Source organism: Somniosus microcephalus, chromosome 11 (genome assembly GCF_052327205.1).
Source record: "Somniosus microcephalus isolate GS21.2 chromosome 11, FLI_Smic_1.0, whole genome shotgun sequence".
Lineage (NCBI taxonomy): Eukaryota > Metazoa > Chordata > Chondrichthyes > Squaliformes > Somniosidae > Somniosus > Somniosus microcephalus.
In genome coordinates, this window is record NC_140997.1 from 42,556,785 (window position 1) to 42,577,300 (window position 20,516).

Consider the following 20,516-nt stretch of genomic DNA (forward strand, 5'->3'; position numbering starts at 1 on the left):
TCAGCTCATGCCAAACTGTACTCTTGTTAAATGTGAGTGTGAGTGTATATGTATATATACTATATGGATCTGGAAATGGAGAATTACAATTGTTATTTAGCAAATAAAAAATGTCACCACAAGAAATGTATTTCGCTTTCTGGCACATCAGGCAAATGAACCCTTTGATAGTAAAGACAATTTCATTTAAAACACTGCTGTACCAAGCTGCAACGCCCCATCATATCCTTAGTGAACATAGATTAACCGCAGATTCCTAAAAATAACTTTAAGCAGCACAGTCGTCGTCGTTATTTCTGTTCTGTGAGGGTCATTTCCAATTCTGTTAGCTCCTGGAGCCCAACAGCAACCACCATCAGGATAAAATATAATGAAAAGGTCCATGTAAAATTGAAATAGTACATTATAAACAGCACCCATCATAATGAGAGTTCAATCTCATCTCAGGGTCCTGTTCACAACGACAATAAACAGCACAGAGCATTTGGTTTATACCAAAAGCATGGTATGAAACATAGATATGTGAAGAGAAAAAGATTGGTGAAGTCAAGCGTAGGTCCCTTGCAGTCAGAATCAGGGGAATTTATAATGGGGAACAAAGAAATGGCAGACCAACTAAATACATATTTTGGTTCTGTCTTCACACAGGACACAAATAACCTCCCAGAGATGCCAGGGAACATAGGGTCTGATGAAAGGGTGGAACTGAAAGAAATCAATATTTGTAGGGAAATGGTGTTAGGGAAATTGATGGGATTGAAGGCTGATAAATCCCCAGGGCCTGATAATCTACATCCCAGGGTACTTAAGGAAGTGGCCCTAGAAATAGTAGATGCATTGCTGGTCATCTTTCAGAACTTGATAGACTCTGGAACAGTACCCATGGATTGGAGGGTAGTTAATGTTACCTCACTATTCAAAAAAGGTGGTAGAGAAAAAGCGGGGAATTATAGACCGGTAAGCCTGACATCGGTAGTGGGGAAAATGCTAGAGTCCATTATAAAAGATGTAATAGCAGAGCACTTGGAAAGCAGTGACAGGATCGGACAAAATCAACATGGATTTACAAAAGGTAAATCATGCTTGACTAATCTACTGGAATTTTTTGAGGCTGTAACTGGTAAAATAGATAAGGGAGAGCCAGTGGATGTGGTGTATTTGGACTTTCAGAAGGCTTTCGATAAGGTCCCACATAAGAGATTAGCGTGCAAAATTAAGGCACATGGGATTGGGGGCAAGGTATTGACTTGGATAGAGAACTGGTTGGCGGACAGAAAGCAGAGTTGGAATAAACGGGTCGTTTTCCGAGTGGCAGGCAGTGACTAGTGGGGTACCGCAAGGATCGGTCCTAGGACCCCAGCTGTTCACAATATATATTAATGATCTGGACGAGGGAATTGGATGTAATATCTCCAAATTTGCAGACGACACAAAGCTGGGGGGGAGGGTATGCTGTGAGGAGGATGTCGTGAAACTCCAGTACGATTTGGACAGGTTGGGTGATTGGGCAGAAACATGGCAAATGCACTATAATGTGGATAAATGTGAGGTTATCCACTTTGGTGGCAAAAACAGGAAGGCAGATTATTATTTGAATGGCAATAGATTGGGAGAAGGGGAAGTGCAGAGAGACCTGGGTGTTCTTGTGCACCAGTCGCTGAAGGTAAGCATGCAGGTGCAGCAGGCGGTTAAGAAGGCAAATGGTATGTTGGCCTTCGTAGCAAGAGGGTTCGAGTACAGGAACAAGGATGTCTTGCTACAGTTGTACAGGGCCTTGGTGAGACCGCACCTTGAGTATTGTGTGCAGTTTTGGTCACCTTACCTGAGGAAGGACGTTCTTGCCAGGGAAGGAGTGCAGCGAAGATTCACCAGGCTGATACCTGGGATGGCAGGAATGACGTATGAGAGATTGTGTCGATTGGGCTTATACTCACTGGAGTTTAGAAGATTGAGAGGGGATCTCATCGAAACCTATAAAATTCTGTCAGGCCTGGACAGATTAGATGCAGGAAGGATGTTTCTGATGGCCGGGGAGTCCAGAACCAGGGGTCATAGTCAAAGGGATAAGGGGTAAGCCATTTAGGACTGAAATGAGGAGGAATTTCTTCACCCAGAGAGTGGTGAACCTGTGGAATTCTCTGCCACAGAGGGCGGTGGCGGCCAGTTCATTAAATATATTCAAGACGGAGTTGGATATATTTCTTAAGGCTAAAGGGATCAAGGGATATGGGGAGAAGGCAGGGACAGGGTACTGAATTTGGATGATCAGCCATGATCTCATTGAATGGCGGAGCAGGCTCGAAGGGCCGAATGGCCTACTCCTACTCCTATCTTCTATGTTTCTATACCAGGGTGAAGGATGTAACAGAGTGGATGGGGAAAAACCTTTGGAAAGAGAGGGAAAGCAACCAGAAGTCAAAGTTCATGTAGAAGGCAATGGCATTGGAAATATAGGAACAGGATTAGGCCACTCAGCCCCTCAAGCCTGAATGGCCTAGCTCTAATTTTAAGGTTATGCCCCTCCCCTGTTCTGGACTCATCCACCAGAAGAAATAGTGCAATATGGAGGTCTTGTGGAGGCATTATGAGAAGTTAAGAGTCAAGGCTGAACAGCAAGACCTCAAGGGTGGTAATCTCAGGATTACTTCCCGTGTTACGTGATGGGTAGGTTAGGCAAGGGCCAATTAGATCCATTATGCATAGTTCCAGAGATGGAGCAGGAGGGAGGGTTTCAGATTCCTAGGACACTGTCCCACGTTAATAAGCTACTACACAAGGTCCAGGCCAAGGGATAGATGGGAATTTATTAAAAATAGATTGGTAAACAATCAACCATTTGCCAATGAGTAGTAGTACACGGGCAGGCGCCTGGTTGGCAGCTAGTTACTAGTGGAGTGCCACAAGGTTCAGTATTGGAGCAGTTATTATCTATAATTTGTAATGATTAAGAGAAAGGAATTGCATCCACAGTTGCAAACAATACAAAATTTGGAGTGGAGGCAAATAATGAATATCAATGCACACACATTGAAAATGATCTTAACAAGCTTGATCAGTGGACGGAGAATCACTAAATGCAATTTTAATACAGAGAAATGTAAGGTTATGAAACTTGGCAAAGGGAAGGTTGATGTGGATTACGTGCTAAATTGGAATGTACTTGAGGTATCGGAATAGGAGAGATTTGGGGGTTTTAGTGGACAGGTTACTAAAACATCAGCACAATGTACCCAGGCTGTTTTTTTTTTTTTTTTAAAAAAAAGCAAATATAGAGTGTTGGGATGCACAGCAAAGGGAATAACACTTAAATCCAGAGTGGTCATTTTAAAACTGTATTTGACCCTGCTAAGTCCACATCGGGAGTTCTGCATGCAGTATTGGTCTCCCTATTTCAAAAAGCACACTCAATTATTGGGGGTCGGGGGGAGAAAGGAGAAAGGGTTGATCGCAGAACTTAAAGGAATGATGTTTGAGGGAACATTTTTATTAAAAGGGATGCAAGTACGCGGAATAGATTACAGGTGGTGAAAGAATAAATTTTCATGTGTTTCAAGAAGGAACTAGACTGGTCTTGGCCACAAATGGGATTCAAGGTTATTAGAAATGCACCTAGGGAATACTGTGGATAGGTGGGCTAGATAGACCGAAAATCTTCTGCCTGAAATGGTTACTGAATCAGACTGAAATTCAAATTAGCTTCGCAACAACCAAATTAAAATATTTTGAAACATTTTGAGAGAGATGAGTGAGTAAAGGATTATGCAAACTGAATTGTAATCTGTACTCTTATGAGGTATAATCAGAAGTATGCGTCACCCTGAGAGTTGAGGGACAAACTTTCTAAAAATCCAACCTCAAGAGCTGCAGAAAAAACAATCCTCCAAAACTATACCTCTCGGACATATCAATTCAGCAGGATATTTGAAGAAAGTCATTCAATACTCCTGCTCGGGACATTCTATTTTGCCAATATTGCTCTGTGTTTAGCCAACAGGCTGCGCAAACAGAGCAGTTAATGGCTGTTCACCCAGTTTCTGCACAGCAAAATTCTCTTCCATCAACAACAACTTGTATTTATATAGCGCCTTTAATTAATGTAGTAAAACATCCCAAGGCGCTTCACAGGAGCGTTTTAAAACAAAATTTGACACGGAGCCACATAAGGAGCTATTAGGGCAGATGATCAAAAGCTTGGTCAAAGAGGTAGGGTTTTAAGGAGCGTCTTCAAGGAGAGCGAGGTAGAGAGGCTGAGAATTCCAGAGCTTAGGGCCTTGGCAACTGAAGGCACAGCAACCAATGGTGGAGCGAATAAAATCCAGGATGCTCAAGAGGCTAAAATTAGAGGAGCGCAGATTAGTGGAGGGTTTTGAGGCTGGAGGAGATAACAGTGATAGGAAAGAGCGAGGCCATGGAGGAATTTGCAAATAAGGATGAGACTTAAAATCGAGACTGTTGCTTAACCGGGAGCCAACGTAGGTTAGCAAACACAGGGGTGATGGGTGAACGGGACGTGGTACGAGTTAGGACATGGGCAGCAGAGTTTTGGATGACCTCAAGTTTATGGAGGGTAGATCTCGGGAGGCCAGCCAGGAGTGCATTGGAATAGTCAAGTCTAGAGGTAACAAAGGATTTTAGCAGCAGATGAGCTGAGGCAGGGGCGGAGACAGGCGATGTTCCAGAGGTGGAAAAGTTGGTTGAATTCCCTTGAGACAACATTTTCAGGGAGCACACCACCTAGCGGCCGGGATAAGAACCAGTGAAAGTTGTCATGGGATCTTCAGAATGCCTCAGGACTTCACAAAGCACAAAAGTAAGCCATTCAGCTTTTCTAGTAATCGTTCTGTAGAAACCTACTGTTCCTCTCATTGCAGCATCTAGCTGCCTGTTGAATAATTCCAGACTTGATTGTGCGACCACACGAATAGGTGGTAGAAATCTTAACTGGCTACCATGTGCTTTTAATTTTAATGTCAAATTGCTTCAACAGTAATTTGTAGAACAAACTAGTTGAACACTAAAAAGTTAGTTTTCCAGAACTTCTTGTGAACTACTAATGAAATCACTGTGATTTACTCAGCATAAACATCAAGCTTAGCTTCTGAAAAACACTCATCACGAGAGATACAATCAAATTGGTATCTTTGTCCTGACAACATAACCACAATTTCATTGTTGTAAAGACAGTCTTAGTTTTTCAGTAACATTTTGCCAAAATGCTCTAAATGAATCAAGGCACAGAATGTAGCACGTCTCAAGCATTTGTACAGTTCCTTACATACTATAGGATTTATTCTTCTACTTATAAAGAAGTAGGCAGTCCTTCTTGCAATGTGCCCTCAGCAAACAAAACACAAATGGATGCATTTTACATGGGTGTTACTGCTGGAACTTTAATTTCATACAGAATTTATAGTTAAATATTTCAAGCTGTTGAGTATTTAACTGAACAACGCCAAGATTCAAAAATGTAAGTGAATTTTTGCACCCTTGTGTGTGTGGAAAAAAATGCAACTGCAAAAGTATATTAAGAACTGACCGAGTCAATTATTGAATCATGCAGGACACTTACATGAAGAGGTACATTTTTGTAAATGGGTCACATCCATTTGACCTGCCAAGATTTATTCCAAAGTATACCTCAAAGCATCATGCTGAAATGAACAACTTATCCCAACAGGAACCCGAGAAAGTAAGCTGGAGGCAACCCGATTTGTAGTTCTCCATTTTCATTTAACCACCATTAAATCAACCAATGTATAAAAGTACTCTAACACACAATCCCAGTATATGCCTCGAGTTAACGTTGCAAAAAATAGCTTTCCAGTTCTTTCCACTGGGACTCAGAAAAGAAAAAAAAGCAAAGAAACAAAATGGAGAAACAAAGGTCAGTTTTATTTAACACAGCTATGGTGTTAACCGTGAAACAATGATATATAAAACAGCGATAGATTTATTCCTACCCAGAGATTCTTTTGCCAAGAAAACAGTTCTGAAAGCATTAACAACAGAGGGAATCTCCCATCAAAACCAACAGTTGATTTTCTCTCCTGATGTTCATGCGACTAAATCCATTCCCTCAGTTTCCTGGTTTTTATCCTGCTGATGAACCAAATGCACCTTTTTAATTTGTATCTTTTTGTTGTTGTTGCTCTCACACACCGTGTTTAGTTTTTTTTTATGAATAACTTGATGCCTTGCTTCCTACGTCATCTTCCTGGGTGCCCATGCTCTATAAAAACAAAAAGTCACAAAAATGACATCATAGGGTTTTCTACTCCTGTTCGTAGTGCTGCTGAAGTGTCACTCATAACTTCATGCTATGACTTTAGTTACTTTACTAGGGCACTACCTTTTACCAAAAAAAAAAGTGGTTTCTGAATTTCAGGTTATAATGAGTGGAGTGTGTTAAATGCAGTATTTTAACATTTTCTTCCATTTATTGAATTAGTGGTCCATCAAAACTACCACTATTTTAGATACTTCTGAAGCGTTTTGAACTAGTCTGACTTGGATACATAATCGTTCTTCCTTCATCGTCGCGGTATCAAAATCCTGCAATTCTCTACCTAACCCCACTGTGGGAGTACCATCATCACAAAGACTGCAGCAGTTTGAGATGGCAGTCCACCTCCACTTTCTAAACGGCAACTAGGGATAGGCAATAAGTGCAGCCTTGCTAGTGTTGCTCATATTCAAGAACAGATGAAAATAAATTCAATCCTACCACCCATTTCTTACCTTCTGTACAAACTGTGGATTAACAGTAATTTCCTGATCCATCGCTTTCAGCTTCTCATCTAATTCTATACATTTCTGCATCTAAAGATTAAAATAAAAACAAACACGATTGGTAAGTGTATTAATATGACAATTGCGCGTTGTTTGCTATTCTCAGGATTCTGTTGAACCAATCCATCTAGAAAATATTAAAAATCTTGCGCCTGTACACACTTCCTGTTTGCATCATTTCACTTCTGTTATTGTCACACTTTGTGTGTCAACTTTTTCCAGTGCAGTGTATAAATGCCTATGTCCACATTTATAAAAGGAATTAGGGTTGCAAAGGGGTGGAAAGTTTCCGGTAAATTTCCGGAAATTTTCCACGGGAAGTTTAGCTTGGGAATTTTGCCCAAAAAAGCACATGCTAGCATAATATTGTTTTTTTGTATTTCTTTCTTTTTTTTCCCCCCACAGGTCCTCTCTTAAAATTACTAACAGAGATGGAATCTTAATTATTAAGGAATTTCTTAATCAATATATGTTTATCTTCTCACTTGGCTTGTTTTAATAATTACAAGTTTTGTGTGTGACTGTGAACAAATGTGTCCTGATTGGTTGGATGAGCGATTAGCTCCCTCTATTTGTAATATTTGCAAATCGAATTGTGATTGGCCTGCAGGCATCTGTAAGACTGCTATAGTTTTTTTAAGATCCAGGTTAGGGGTCATGAGGGAAGTCATTTTGTTTTCTGCTGATGTTGTGATGATGCAGTAAGTAAATCAGACTTTATACCAAATAAACCAGTTACTTGTTGAACTCTGTTGTCCTTCAATTTAAAATATACAAAATAATACACTATTGGTGATGTAGCATCGTGTGTGTACAGGTCATGCTTCCATCACATGGAGCATCAGCAAAAATGTACTCACCCTGTTGCAATCGTGCTGATCGACCACAGTTCGACACAGAGATGAATGCCCTTTATTTCTCTGCATAGAACAATGCCACGTTTACCGTCGGATGTGTGGAAGCATTTTACCCCAGGCATTAAAGGTGGAAAGACTGTGTACATGTGCAAACACTGTAGAAAGCCATATGTAAAGAATGCCACAAAGATGCAGCAGCATTTATCCAACGATCTTGGATCACAAAAGGTCTTTGCAGTAGTTACTGACAATGCTGCGAATATGAAGGCTGCTTGGGCTCAAGTGGAGGAGGCCTACCCTCATATTACGTCTATTGGGTGCGCAGCTCATGGGCTTAACCTGCTCCTCAAGGACATCATGGGTTTGAGAACCATGGAAGCACTGTACAAGAGAGCCAAGCAAGTTGTTAAGTATGTCAGGGGAAAACAGGTAGTTGCAGCAACCTACAACTCCAAGCAAATGACAAAGAACAAGAACACCACACTGAAGCTGCCCAACAACACTAGATGGGGTGGTGTTGTCATAATGTACAACAGCCTTCTGGAGGGTAAGGAGTCGCTGCAAGAAATGGCAATATCCCAGTCTGGGGATATGGAAACCACCATCAAGAAAATACTGCTGGATGATGTGTTTTGGGAGAGAGTGGTTAGCAGCCTTAAACTACTCTCACCAGTAGCATCTGCAATTGCTCAGATTGAAGGAGATGACGCTGTCTTGTCAGATGTTCTCAGGCTTTTTACTGATTTAAAAGAACAAATCAGCATTGCCCTACCCACATCCCTGCTGCTCAAAGCAGAGGAGAAGGCAATTGTTCAATTCATACAGACGCGTCAAGAATTTTGTGTCAAGCCGATTCATGCTGCAGCATACATGCTGGACCCAAAGCATGTTGGGAGACCAATACTTTCTGGAGAACAGATCAACAGCGCTTACAGTGTGATTTCTACCCTCTCACACCATCTCAATCTGGATGTGGGCAAAGTTCTCTACCAAGCAAGGTCTTTGGAATGGGGATGGGATATGGGAATCATGCAAGCATATCAGTGCACATACCCGGTGGAAGGGACTTTGTGCATCTGAGGTCCTGTCACCTATTGCATCGGTGATACTCCAAATCCCACCTTCATCAGCGGCCTCTGAACGAAACTGGTCACTTTTTGGGACTATGCATACAAAGGTGCGCAACAGGCTGACTAAGAGAGTGGAGAAACTGGTGGCTATCCGGGCGAACCTACAACTTATTGAGCCAGATACAGAAGTGTCCACCACACAGCTAGACACTGACACAGAGGAGGAAATGGACACATCAGAGCTAGAGTCAGAGAATCAGGAGGAGCAATGAGGAGTAGAAGACTCAGAAGACTCATGAGTAGAAGACTCAAAGGGACAAAATAAGGACAAATTACAGGCTAAATAAGCTGACGCTCTTTTTATTTTATTTTACATGGGTCTTTTTTGTGGGGGTTCAATAAAGTTCAAAATTATAACCTAAATAAAGTTTTGAAAGCCTGTTTTTATTTGTATGGAACAGTATGTCTATTTTGACGACAAAAATATAAGGGTCAGAGACAAAAACCATCAGTGTGCAAAAAAACTCAAAATTCCCATAAATTCCCACTGAAAGTTTCCTCTTTTAAAAATTCCCAGAATTTTGCAACCCTAAAAGGAATACACATAACGATCACAGTAATTTGGGCACTGGGTTCCCAAAATGATTTCTGAACATTTTTGTTCAGCCACCCTTAGTAACTGAAATGTTACACCCAAAATAAGGGTATAATCAAAAAAAATTAAAAATCCAAAAATTACATATTTCACAATGAGGTAATTAAAACTATACATTGAATTGTCTTTTGTGTATTTTAAATCCTTCATTAAAGTTTTTACTTGAATCCTCAGCCTCTCCTAAAAGCCTGGGCTTGGAGTTGATATTTCTGCCAAGAGTGGTGACACTGAGCTGAATTTGGATTGCGCTGTCTGAGCATGTGCAGTGCACCCAATTTTCCAGGATGTATCAATACCAGTCATAAGAACATAAGGAGTAGGCCATTTGGCCCATCGAGCCTGCACCAGCATTCAATAGATCACAGCTGATCATCTACCTCAACTCCACTTTCCCATCCTATCCCCGTATTCCTCGATTCACTTAGTACCCAAAAATCTATCAATCTCTGTCTTTAATATATTCAACGACTGAGCAACTACAGCCCTCTTGGGGTAGAGAATTCCAAAGATTCACAACGCTCAGTGAAGAAATAGCTCAGTCCTAAATGGCTGACACCTTATTCTGAGACTGTGACCCCTAGTTCTAGACGCTCCAGCCAAGGGAAACATCCTCCCTGCATCTACTCTGTCAAGCCCCTTAAGAATTTTATTTTAAAATTTACAATCAGCTATACCAAGGAATATTTTTTCTTTAGCTTTCACAAGTTTCTACTCAAAGCTTTTCAAAATTATCTAAGGAAAGGGTAGGGGTCAAATTTTAAAAGCGTTAGAGGAAAAATTTATATTGAATGTGGCAAGGCTTCTTCGGCAGCACCTCCTAAACCCGCGACCTCTACCACCTAGAAGGACAGGGGCAGCAGGCACATGGGAACACCACCACCTCCAAGTTCCCTTCCAAGTTACACACCATCCTGACTTGGAAGCATATCGCCATTCCTTCATCGTCGCTGGGTCAAAATCCTGGAACTCCCTCCCTAACAGCACTGTGGGAGTACCTTCACAACACAGACTGCAGCAGTCCAAGGCGGCGGCTCACCACCTTCTCAAGGGCAACTAGGGATGGGCAATAAATGCTGGCCTTGCCAGCTACGCCCACATCCCATGAACAAATTTTTAAATACTTATAGGGGAGTCCAAAACTAGGAGTGATAAATATAAGATTGCCACTAATAAATCCAATAAAGAATACAAGAGAAACTTCTTTACCCAGGGAGTGGTTAGAATGTGGAACTTGCTACCTCAGGGAGTGGTTGAGGCAAATAGCATAGATGCATTTAAGGGGAAGCTAGATAAGTACATCAGGGAGAAAGGAATAGAAGGATATGCGGATAGCGTTAGATAAAGTAGGGGTGGGAGGAGGCTTATGTGGAGCATAAACACCGGCATAGACTTCGGGCCAAATGACCTGTTTCTGTGCTGTACATTCTATGTAAAGCGAGACTGTGTATCAGAGAAAAAATTATAGCGGTTCAAGCCTTTGCTTTGTATTCCATGAGCCGGAGTCAGCAAGAGAGAGAGAGAGAGAGGGGATAGGAAAGAAAAAGTGTCACATGGATCAGAGAGAGGGGTCGAACGCATGAGAGGGAGAGGCAAGGGGGGAGAAAATGTGTCTTTCCTCATCTCCTATTATTTTGATTTTCCAAAAAAATTGAATTTTGAAGTCAGCTAATTACCTCACCCGTGTTTTGTTGAGAGTTTAAAAATAGTCAATGCCAATAGTTTATACCTGTGAGACAGAGAATCTAATTTCTATCATCTATGTGAATAGAGGGAGAAATGGAAACACAAAGAAGGACACAAATAGAAAGACACACAGGTAGTTTTGTTCATTTTAATTAGTTTCTTTTAGTAAAAACAAGTTGAATTCTGAAAGTAAACAAAGCCTCCAAGGGAAACGGACAGGTAGGTAGGGTAGGATAAAGGAGTTGAGCAAGTAGCTCATAAGGAAAGAGATGGGGTAGTGAAGCGCCTGTGTATATTAGAAAGGGAAATAGAAAGTGGAAAAGTGAAGGAATATAGAGCATGATAGGAGTAAGGGGGTGGAGGAAGCACAAGTGATTGGGGGAGGGGAGGGAGCTACTGAAGGCCACATTTTCCCCCCCATGATCCCCATCCCAAATGTAGCCTGCATCTGTCAGTGGCTTCTTTTCCTGCCACACTAACCACCTCTCACCCAAAGGAAAAGAAAAGAAAAAGAGAGAAGCAGAAGAGGATAAGAGAGAAAGTAAACAGAACACATGTGCCACTAACTAGAACACAAAGGCAGTGAATTTAAATAAATGTCACCAAACCATGCAATATATAAACCAGATCCCACAGCTCCTGATCATGTATCCTCCATGTATTTTCAGAGTTGTACAATGTAGTATTGTTACTAATAATAATTGTGACGGGGGAAGATTTTGACATATTGAGCCGTAATTTGCAGCCCCTACGGGTGCATACTAGATGCGCACACACCTGTAGGGGCCGCGCAAGTTCCGGGTTAAGGAATGCGAAGCGCATGCGCGAAAACCCGGAACTTGCAATGTCAAGAATTCTCTTGACAATCATCTGCATCCCCGGGAGATGGGCCTCCGCGGGTGGAGAGTTGCGCTATTTGCCCAGCTTCTGCCCTTGAAATTCTTACGCCTGGTAAAAGCAGCCCTGCTTTTACCAGTGTAAGTTTTAAAAAAGATAAATAAAATGTTGTTATCACTCATTTGTACTTTAAAAACCCTGTCCAATAAGGTAATTTTATTTTTAGTCCCATTAAAACATAAATTATTTTCAAAAAATTAAATTTATTTAAAATATTTAATTAAAATGGCATTTTAATGAATTTTAAATATGTAATTTTTTTTAAACTTTTCATGCGTTTGTATTTTGTGTGTTCCCCATTCATACTAATGGGAGTTCCATACATACGGAATCCCCATAAGTATGAATGGGGATTCCCCTTCTTTCATTGGTTGGGCCGGCCCACGTGATCCTGGGATGCTTGCGAACCGCCTGCGCCCCGGGATACGTGAGCCTCTACCCGCGGGTACCCGGAGGCCCAGGAACGCGAATCTACGAACCTCCTGGACCACCAGGTAAATTCGTAGATTTTTTGCAGGTCGGAGGCATCCGAATGCAAATTTTGGGCCATTAAATTGTGACATTCTATTGTAAAAGTCAACATTCGGTTGATTAACTATAATAAATTATGTTACCTCGTGGTCAATGTTGAGAAGCATGGCTGGGTTATTGTATTTCTCTGGGTTGTCGTGGAAACTGACCATACCATCCTTCTGATTAATACTAGCATATATTTCCCCATCATCTATCTGAAAGAAAGTTAATTTCATGAAATCAAAGACCAATTATTCTCATCGGCAAATGCAATGATAGAATTTTACTAGATTAAAACACAAAGATAAAAAGGAAAAAATAGTTTCTTCCAGAGCAAATACAATCATGGTATATAAATTTGACAGCATTATATTGTTGTATCTACTAAGATTTTGGTAAATTTATGAACACAGATCAAAATATATTAAAGTAATCATGCCTGTCCAACGAGTACAGCACTGAGCAGAACATACCAGAAGATCACAGGTTCAACCTATTCAAATCGGTCTCTTCTGAATTAGTTGATCTCAGTCACAGCAGTAGTTAGGTTCTACAAATGGCTCTTGGGTTAGGGAATGGAACAAAAGGTCAGCGAGAATTTTGTCCCGATTGCTATTCAATGACCTCTGCTGAAGAGTATGAAGCCCAGGATCCGGTAAGCTTTTTTAACTGTTTTCTCAACCTGCCCAGCCACCTTCAACGATTTGTGCACATATACCCCTAGAGGTCTCTGTTCATGCACCACCTTTAGGATTGTACCCTTTAGTTTATATTTCCTCTCTTCATTCTTTCTACCAAAATGAATCACTTTGTACTTTTCTGCCACTTATCCACTCACTCCACTAGCCTGTCTATGTCCTCTTGAAGTCTATCGCTATCCTACTCACTGTTCACCATACTTCCAAGTTTTGTGTCATCTGCAAATTTTGAAATTGTGTCCTGTACACCCACATCCAAGTCATTAATATATAGCAAGAAAAGCAGTGGTCCTAGAACTGACCCATGGGGAACACCACTGTATACCTTCCTTCAGTCCAAAAAGCAACCATTCACCACTACTCTGTTTCCAGTCACTTAGCCAATTTCGTATCCATGCTGCCACTGTCCCTTTTATTCCATGGGCTTCAACTTTGCTGGCACTTTGTCGAACACCTTTTGGAAATCCATGTACACCACATGAACCGCATTGCCCTCATCAACCCTCTCTGTTACCTCATCAAAAATCTCGATCAAGTTGGTTAAACACAATTTGCCTTTAACAAATCCGTGCTGGCTTTCCTTAATTAATCCACACTTGTCCAAGTGACTGTTAACTTTGTCCCTGATTATTGTTTCTAAAAGCTTCCCACTACCAAGGTTAAACTGGCTGGCCTGTAGTTGCTGGGTTTATCTTTACACCCTTTTGTGAACAAGGGTGTAACATTTGCAATTCTCCAGTCCTCTGGCACCACCCCCATTTCTAAGGAGGATTGGAAGATTATGACCAGTACCTCTACGATTTCTTCCTTCACTTTGCTCAGCGTCCTAGGATTCATCCCATCTGGTCCTGGTGACTTATCTACTTCAAGTACAGCCAGCCTTTCTAGTACCTTGCCTTTATCAATTTTTATCCTCCTCCCCCTCCTACACGATGTCTATGGCTGCAGCTTCTTCCTTGGTGAAGACGGATGCATAGTACTCATTTAGCACCTCAACCATACCCTCTGCCTCCATGCTTCATGAATAGCGGTGTAGAGTACAAAAGCGTGAAAATGATGATGACCTTGTATAAAACACTGGTTCGGCCTCAACTGGAGTATTGTGTCCAATTCTGGGCAGCGCACTTTAGGAAGGATGTGAAGGCCTTAGGGAGAGTGCAGAAAAGATTTATGAGAATGATTCCAGGGATGAGGGACTTCAGTTACATGGATAGACTGGTGAAGCTGAGGTTGTTCTCCTTAGGACAGAGAAGATTGAGAGGAGATTTGAGAGAGGTGTTCAAAATCATGAGGGGTCTGGACAGAGTAGATAGCGAAAAACTGTTCCCACTGTCAGAAGGGTCGAGAACCAGAGGACACAGATTCAAGACGATTGGCAGAAGAACCAAAGGCGACATAGGGAAAACTTTTTTGCTCAGCTCACTGATGCCCAGTTTGGGCTCCGCCAAGACCACTTCACTCCAGACCTCATTACAACCTTGGTCCAAACATGGACAAAAGAGCTGAATTCCAAAGGTGAGGCAAGAGTGACTGCCCTTGACATCAAGGCAGCATTTGACCGAGTGTGGCATCAAAGAGCCCTAGTAAAACTGAAGTCATAGAAACATAGAAGATAGGAGCAGGAGTAGGCCATTCGGCCCCTCGAGCCTGCTCCGCCATTCAATGACATCCTGGCTGATCATCCAAACTCAGTACCCTGTCTCTGCCTTCTCCCCATATCCCCTGATCCCTTTAGCCTTAAGAAATATATCTAACTCGTTCTTGAATATATTTAATGAATTGGCATCTACTGCCTTCTGTGGTAGAGAATTCCACAGGTTCACCACTCTCTGGGTGAAGAAATTCCTCCTCATCTGTCCTAAATGGCATACCCCTTATCTTTAGACTATGACCCCTGGTTCTGGACTCCCCCGCCATCGGGAACATCCTTCCTGCATCTAGTCTGTCTAGTCCTGTTAGAATTTTATAAGTTTCAATGAGATCCCCTCTCATTCTTCTAAACTCCAGCGAGTATAAATCCAATCGACCCAATCTCTCCTCATACATCATTCCTGCCATCCCAGGTATCAGTCTGGTGAATCTTCGCTGCACTCTCTCCATGGCAAGAACATCCTTCCTCAGATAAGGCGACCAAAACTGCACACAATATTCAAGGTGTGGTCTCACCAAGGCCCTGTACAACTGCAGCAAGACATCCTTGTTTCTGTACTCGAATCCTCTCGCTACGAAGGCCAACATACCATTTGCCTTCTTAACCGCCTGCTGCGCCTGCATGCTTACCTTCAGCGACTGATGCACAAGGACACCCAGGTCTCGTTGCACTTCCCCTTCTCCCAATCTATTGCCATTCAGATAATAATCTGCATTCCTGTTTTTGCCACCAAAGTGGATAACCTCGCATTTACCACATTATACTGCATCTGCCATACATCTGCCCAATCACCCAACCTGTCCAAATCATACTAGAGTTTCTCGGCATCCTCCTCACAGCACACACGCCCACCCAGCTTTGTGTCGTCTGCAAACTTGGATATTACATCTAGTTCCCTCGTCTAGATCATTAATATATATTGCGAATAGCTGGGGTCCTAGCAACAATCCCTGCGGTACCCCACTAGTCACTGCCTGCCACTTGGAAAAAGAGCCGTTTATTCCAACTCTTTGCTTCCTGTCTGCCAGCCAGTTCTCTATCAAAGTCAGTACCTTACCCCCAATCCCATGTGCTTTAACTTTACACGCTGATCTCTGATGCGGGACCTTATCCAAAGCCTTCTGAAAGTCCAAATACACCACATCCACTGGTTCTCCCTTATCGGTTCTACCAGTTACATCCTCAAAAAATTCCAGTAGATTAGTCAAGCACGATTTACCTTTTGTAAATCCATGTTGACTTTGTCCGATCCTGTCACTGTTTTCCAAGTGCTCTGCTATTAAATCTTTTATAATGGACTCTAGCATTTTCCCCACTACCGATGTCAAGCTTACCGATCTATAATTCCCCGTTTTCTCTCTACCACCTTTTTTGAATAGTGGGGTAACATTAGCTACCCTCCAATCCATGGGAACTGTTCCAGAATCTATAGAATTTTGGAAGATGACCAGCAATGCATCTACTATTTCTAGGGCCACTTCCTTAAGTGCCCTAGGATGTAGATTATCAGGCCCTGGGGATTTATCAGTCTTCAATCCCGTCAATTTCCTTAACACCATTTCCCTACAAATACTGATTTCATTCAGTACCTCCCTCTCATTAGACCCTATGTTCCCCGACATCTCTGGGAGGTTATTTGTGTCCTCCTTTGTGAAGACAGAACCAAAGTATGTATTTAATTGGTCTGCCATTTCTTTGATCCCCATTATAAATTCCCCATATTCTGACTGCAAGGGTCCTACATTTGACGTCACCAATCTTTTTCTCTTCACATATCTATAGATAGAAGCTTTTACAGTCAGTTTTTATGTTCCCTGCAAGCTTACTCTCATATTTTCCTCCTCTTAATTAATCCCTTTGCCCTCCTTTGCTGAATCCTAAACTGTTCCCAATCCTCAGGTTTGCTGCTTATTCTGGCCAATTTATATGTCCTCTCCTTGGATCTTATGCTATCCCTAATTTCCCTTGTTAGCCACGGTTGAGTCACCTTTTTTGTTTTATTTTTATGCCAAACAGGGATGAACAAATTCTGTAGTTTATCCATGCGATCTTTAAATGTTTGCCATTGCATATCCACCGTCAACCCTTTTAGTAACATTCCCCAATCCATCCTACCCAACTCGCGCCTCATACCATCGTAGTTTCCTTTATTTAAATTCAGGACCCTAGTCTCCGAGTCAAATACTTCACTCTCCATCTTAATGAAGAATTCTATCACATGATTGCCCCCCCAAGGGGCCTCGCACAACAAGATTGCTAATTAATCCTTTCTCATTACATGATACCCAGTCTAAGATGGCCTGATCTCTAGTTGGTTCCTCGACATATTGGTCCAGGAAACCATCCCGTATACACTCCAGGAATTCCTCCTCCACGGTATTGTTACTAATTTGGCTAGCCCAATTTATATGTAGATTAAAGTCACCCATGATAACTGCTGTGCCCTTATTGCACGCGTCTCTAATTTCCCGTTTAATGCCATCCCCAACCTCGGCATTACTGTTTGGGGTTCTGTATACAACTCCCACTAATGTTTTCTGCCCCTTGGTATTTCTCAGCTCTACCCATACAGATTCCACATCATCAGAGCCAATATCCTTCCTTACTATTGTGTTAATCTCCTCTTTAACCAGCAATGCTACCCCACCACCTTTACCTTTTTGCCTGTCTTTCCTGAACATTGAATACCCCTGGATGTTAAGCTCCCAGCCTTGGTCACCCTGGAGCCATGTTTCCGTAATCCCAAATCATAGCATATCCATTTACATCTATTTGCGCAGCTAATTCATCCACCTTATTACGAATGCTCCTCGCATGAAGACAAAAAGCCTTCAGGCTTGTTTTTTAACACTCTTAGACCTTTTAGAACTATTATTTACTGTGGCCATGTTTGATTTAAACCCTTGACTTCTCTGCCTGCCACTTTTGCTTTTCTCCTTCCTGTCTTTTGCTTCTATCCTGGTTTCCCATTCCTCTGTCTCCCTGCACAGGTTCCCAACCCCCTGCCATTTTAGTTTAAACCCTCCAAAGTCAATGGGAATGAGGAGGAAAACTCGCCACTGGCTGGAGTCATACCTAGCACAAAGGAAGATGGTTGTGGTGGTTGAAGGTCAATCATCACAGCCCCAGGACATCACTGCAGGAAGTCCTCAGGGCAGTGTCCTAGGCCCAACCATCTTCAGCTGCTTCATCAATGACCTTCCCTCCAACATAAGGTCAGAAATGGGGATGGCCACACAGTGTTCTGCGCCATTCGCAACCCCTCAGATAATGAAGCAGTCCATGCCTGCATGCAACAAGACCTGCACGACATTCAGGCTTGGGCTGATAAGTGGCATGTAACATTTGCACCACACAAGTGCCAGGCAATGACTATCTCCAACAAGCGAGAGTCTAACCACTTCCCCTTGACAATCAACTGCATTACCATCGCCGAATCCCCCACTACCAATATCCTGGGGGTCACCATTAACCAGAAACTTAACTGGACCAGCCACATAAATACTGTGGCAACAAGAGCAGGTCAGAGGCTAGGTATTCTGTGGCGAGTGTCTCACCTCCTGACTCCCCAAAGCCTTTCCACCATCTACAAGGCACAAATAAGGAGTGTGATGGAATGCTCTCCACTTGCCTGGATGAGTGCAGCTCCAACACTCAAGAAACTCGACACCATCCAGGACAAAGCAGCCCGCTTGATTAGCACCCCATCCACCACCTTAAACAGTCACTCCCTCCACCACCGGTGTACCGTGGCTGCAGTATGTACCATCTACAAGATGCACTGCAGCAACTCGCCAAGGCTTCTTCGGCAGCACCTCTCAAAGCTCTTCCACCTCGAAGGACAAGGGCAGCAGGCGCATGGGAACACCACCACCTCCAAGTTCCCCTCCAAGTCACACACCATCCTGACTTAGAAGTATATCGTCGATCCTTCATCGTCACTGGGTCAAAATACCAGAACTCCCTACCCAACAGCACTGTGGGAGTACCTTCACCTCACGGACTGCAGCAGTTCAAGGCGGCGGCTCAGCACCACCTTCTCAAGGGCAATTAGGGATGGGCAATAAATGCTGGCCTTGCCAGCGACACCCACATCCCATAAACTAATAGAACAAAAAGTGGTTAGGATCCGGAATGCAATGCCTGAAAGGGTGGTGGAGACAGACTCAATCATGGCTTTCAAAAGGGAGTTGGATAAGTACCAGAAGGAAAAAAATTTGCAGGGCTACGGCGAAAGGGCAGGGTGGCGGGACTAGCTGAAGTGCTCTTGCAGAGAGCTGGCACAGGCTCGGCGGGCCGAATGGCCTTCTTCCGTGCTGTAACCATTCTATGATTCTAAGAGCATAGGTTTGCAAATGGCTATGACAGTCTACCAGGTAAAATAGCCTGCTGGTATTCACCGTCTGGGCAGCAGGGAAGAAAATTGACAGCGTTCTTAAACATGGGTGCATTCTGCCCAAAACACCGTCTCTAATTAAAAACAGAGCAGAACCAGAGTAATGATTTAAACGCCAGATGTTCTGCATAGGAGCAAAAACAACAGGAGTAGCCTATTCAGCCCCTTGAGCCTGTTCCTCCATTCAATTAGATCGTGGCTGATCTGTATCTTAACTCCATCTACCTACCTTTGCTCCATATCCCTGGATACCCTTACCCAAAAAAAGATCAATCTTGAAAATTTCAACTGACCCAGCATTCACAGCTATTGAGGAGAGTGTTCCAGATTTTCACTACCCTTTGTGTGAAAAATTGCTTCCTGATTTCACTCCTAAATGGCCTAGCTCTAATTTTAAGATTATAACCTCTTATTCTGGATAGTTTCTCTGCGTCTAACCTGTCGAATCCCTTTACCATTTTAAACACCTCAATTAATTCAGCCTTCAACCTTCTAAATGCAAGAGAATACAAGCCACGTTTATGCAACATGTCCTCATAATTTAACTCTAAGCCCTCATATAATTGTAGTGAATTGGCGCTGTATCCCCTTCCAAGCCCAATATATCTTTCCTGAGGTTCGGTGCCTAAAACTGAATGCAGTTCTCCAAATAAGGTCTGACCAAGACTCTATACCATCATTTCCTCACTTTTGGAATTCCAACTCCTTTGAAATAAAGGCCAACATCCCATTAGCCTTTTTGATTACGCTTCTACCTGCACACTAGTTTTTAGTGATTTGTGTACATGGACACCTAAATCCCTTTGCTCCTCCCCCAGCTCCTAGTCTCTCACCATAAGAAAATATTCAGATTTGTCTTTCTCAGATCCAAAGTAGATGGCCTCACACTTCTCCACATTGAATTCCATCTGCCAAAAGTTTTTTTTACACTCACTTAGTCGGTGAATGCCCACTTACAACTTCCTCCCCCCATCTACACTTACTGTGCCTCCCAACTTAGTGTCATCTGCAAACTTGGATGTGCAACTCTCTATTCCATCATCCAAGTCATTAATATATATGGTGAAAAGCAGAGGCCTCAGTACAGATCCCTGGGGAACACCATTTGCCACATCCCTGATAATCAGAGCACATTCCCTTTATCTCTAGTCTTTATCTCCTACCTCCCAACCAATTACCGACCCATGTCATATGATTACCACCAATTCTGTTATGAATAGATTATAATATTTTAACAAGCCAATATAATTCAATATAAAATTTAATGTTTTGTACATACAGATGTGGCTTCTTCTATTATGAACTTT

General features: G+C 42.4%; 1 protein-coding gene across 2 annotated transcripts in view; it reads right to left on the bottom strand.

The window, feature by feature from the left end:
- Positions 1 to 5,871: 5,871 nt before the first annotated feature.
- Positions 5,872 to 20,516, bottom strand: part of cops3 (COP9 signalosome subunit 3) — a 58,198-nt gene continuing 43,553 nt past the window's right edge. For both annotated transcript variants that reach the window (XM_086000550.1, XM_086000551.1), the window contains exons 10-12: positions 12,566 to 12,679; positions 6,739 to 6,819; positions 5,872 to 6,229 (exon numbers count right to left, since the gene is read on the bottom strand). In XM_086000550.1, coding sequence (XP_085856676.1) covers positions 6,176 to 6,229; positions 6,739 to 6,819; positions 12,566 to 12,679 — 249 coding nt within the window. In that variant the 3' untranslated portion in view covers positions 5,872 to 6,175. The remainder of the gene's footprint in view (positions 6,230 to 6,738; positions 6,820 to 12,565; positions 12,680 to 20,516) is intronic.